Source organism: Hipposideros armiger, unplaced genomic scaffold, assembly GCF_001890085.2.
Source record: "Hipposideros armiger isolate ML-2016 unplaced genomic scaffold, ASM189008v1 scaffold_190, whole genome shotgun sequence".
NCBI lineage: Eukaryota > Metazoa > Chordata > Mammalia > Chiroptera > Hipposideridae > Hipposideros > Hipposideros armiger.
In genome coordinates this window covers 2,157,119-2,158,987 of record NW_017731540.1, presented here as the reverse complement: position 1 = coordinate 2,158,987, position 1,869 = coordinate 2,157,119, and the positions used below count along the sequence as shown (strand labels likewise).

The window sequence follows — 1,869 nt, the reverse complement described above, 5'->3', positions numbered from 1 at the left end:
CACTTTTTTAAGGACAACTTCAACATATGATCCTCATCAAGAATAAAAATTTAAAGATAGAATTAAAAAAAAAATTCACCTACCCAAATTTGGATTTTTCATTTCACAATTCTAACACCAAACTCAAATTTCTGACTAAAGAAAAATTACTTTTAAATCAAAACTGTACTATTAAAATTGGAATATCAGCTTTACATCATCATTTTTAAACATCTTACTTTTAGCCACTAACTATATTTCCCCCGGATTTACTTTCTATCTATTAAGGAAGTATCTTTCTGCCTTTCCTTTACGCTTTTATAGTTAAGACTCTTTATAAAGCCTTTACTGCTGCTGAAAGTTGTGAAAGCATAACTCCAAGAACAGAAGGGAGGGCAAAAGTCAAACAGGTAGTAAAGAAGAGTAACTGTTACTACACAAATGTTTCAAATGCTACTCAATTTTGAATGTTTAATAAATGCGAGTGTACTAAGGCTTCATAACCAAGTATTTTCTTTCTTAAGATACCTTCTTTCCTAGTCAGTGATGTTCATCTTTCATTCATCTCAAATCAGCGCAATACTCAACACAAATAGCAAATTATCCCACAGCAAAAAAGCGCACTATAAAACTGTGTAACTTTCTTGGAAGACTAAAAACAGTTTTTTAATACTATGACTTGATTCTTCCATCAATGAGTGCTATAGCTGCTCCTTACAAACTATCCAGAACCCCAAGAGGATTGGAATTCTGGTAATAAAATTTAATTAAGTGACAGCCACTGGAAGAACCTGCTACATGCTGTCAAATGCTTATTTTGATGTGATTCTTCAAGAACCATAATGTCATAAACAGAAAAAATTAGTCAGAGGACAGCATGAAAATCAGTAGTTATATGAAAATTTTTGTAAACATTGAATGGTTATGATTTCAAAAGTCATTCACTTGACTTAAGAGTGAAATATTGTGGCGGCCAGTTAGCTTAGTTGGTCAGAGCGCAGTGCTCATAACACCAGGTTGCCGTTTCGATCCCCACATAGGCCACCAAGCTGTGCCCTCCACAACTAGATTGAAACAACTATTTGACTTGGAGCTGATGGGTCCTGGAAAAACACACTGTTCCCCAATTTAAAAAAAAGAAAAAAAAGAAAGAAAAAAAGAAAAAAAAGAATGAAATAAATAGCCCTGAAGGGGCCAGTACTTTTGAATGCACACTCAATGTAGTGACGAGGATACGTTGGAAACAATGTCTGGTGAAGGGAAGGGCTTTGTTCGTGCACTGTTCGCCCTTCACTGTTCCGCTGCAAGCTGCTGGTTCCACCTCCCTCAACTTGGTCCGGCTTATGCTAAGAAAGGAAAGAAAAAAGAAATTTTTAAAAATGCTTTAAGAATCTGGGGCAATGTTTTAACATTGTGTTACCACAATGCAACACCATCACTTTACCTCTCTACGTTCATTAAACAAAATGTCAATATGGGCTACAATGACCAGTTCCTCTATTTCCCCAATCGGACAAAACAAATAATTACATTATAATCAGTTTCCACTATGCCTAGCTGTTTTTGTTTATTTGTTTGTTTTTAGGTGATATTTTGGTTCCTTTTACTTCACAAAGGGATAGTGAAGCGATGAAGAACGTGAGACTAGATTAGTCAGACCTGGTTCTGAAAATCAGCTCTACATCCTACTAGTTGTGTGACCTTGAGCAAGTTACAATACTTAGCCTTGCTAGAGCCTCAGCTTCCTTACCTGTAAAGTAGATATGAGATAAGAAAAGATAACACAGGGCCAGCTGAGTGGCACGGTGGTTAAGAGCTGGCTTGGTATGCCAGAGGGCCCCGGTTCGGATCCCATATATGAGGGCCAGTGACACTGCCCTCTACAGCTAA

At 36.9% G+C, this 1,869-nt stretch overlaps 1 protein-coding gene across 1 annotated transcript in view; it reads right to left on the bottom strand.

The window, feature by feature from the left end:
• INO80D (INO80 complex subunit D) overlaps positions 1 to 1,869 on the bottom strand; it is a 72,939-nt gene that overhangs the window by 19,192 nt on the left and 51,878 nt on the right. Inside the window, exon 7 of the mRNA XM_019652917.1 lies at positions 1,181 to 1,325. Coding sequence (XP_019508462.1) covers positions 1,181 to 1,325 — 145 coding nt within the window. The remainder of the gene's footprint in view (positions 1 to 1,180; positions 1,326 to 1,869) is intronic.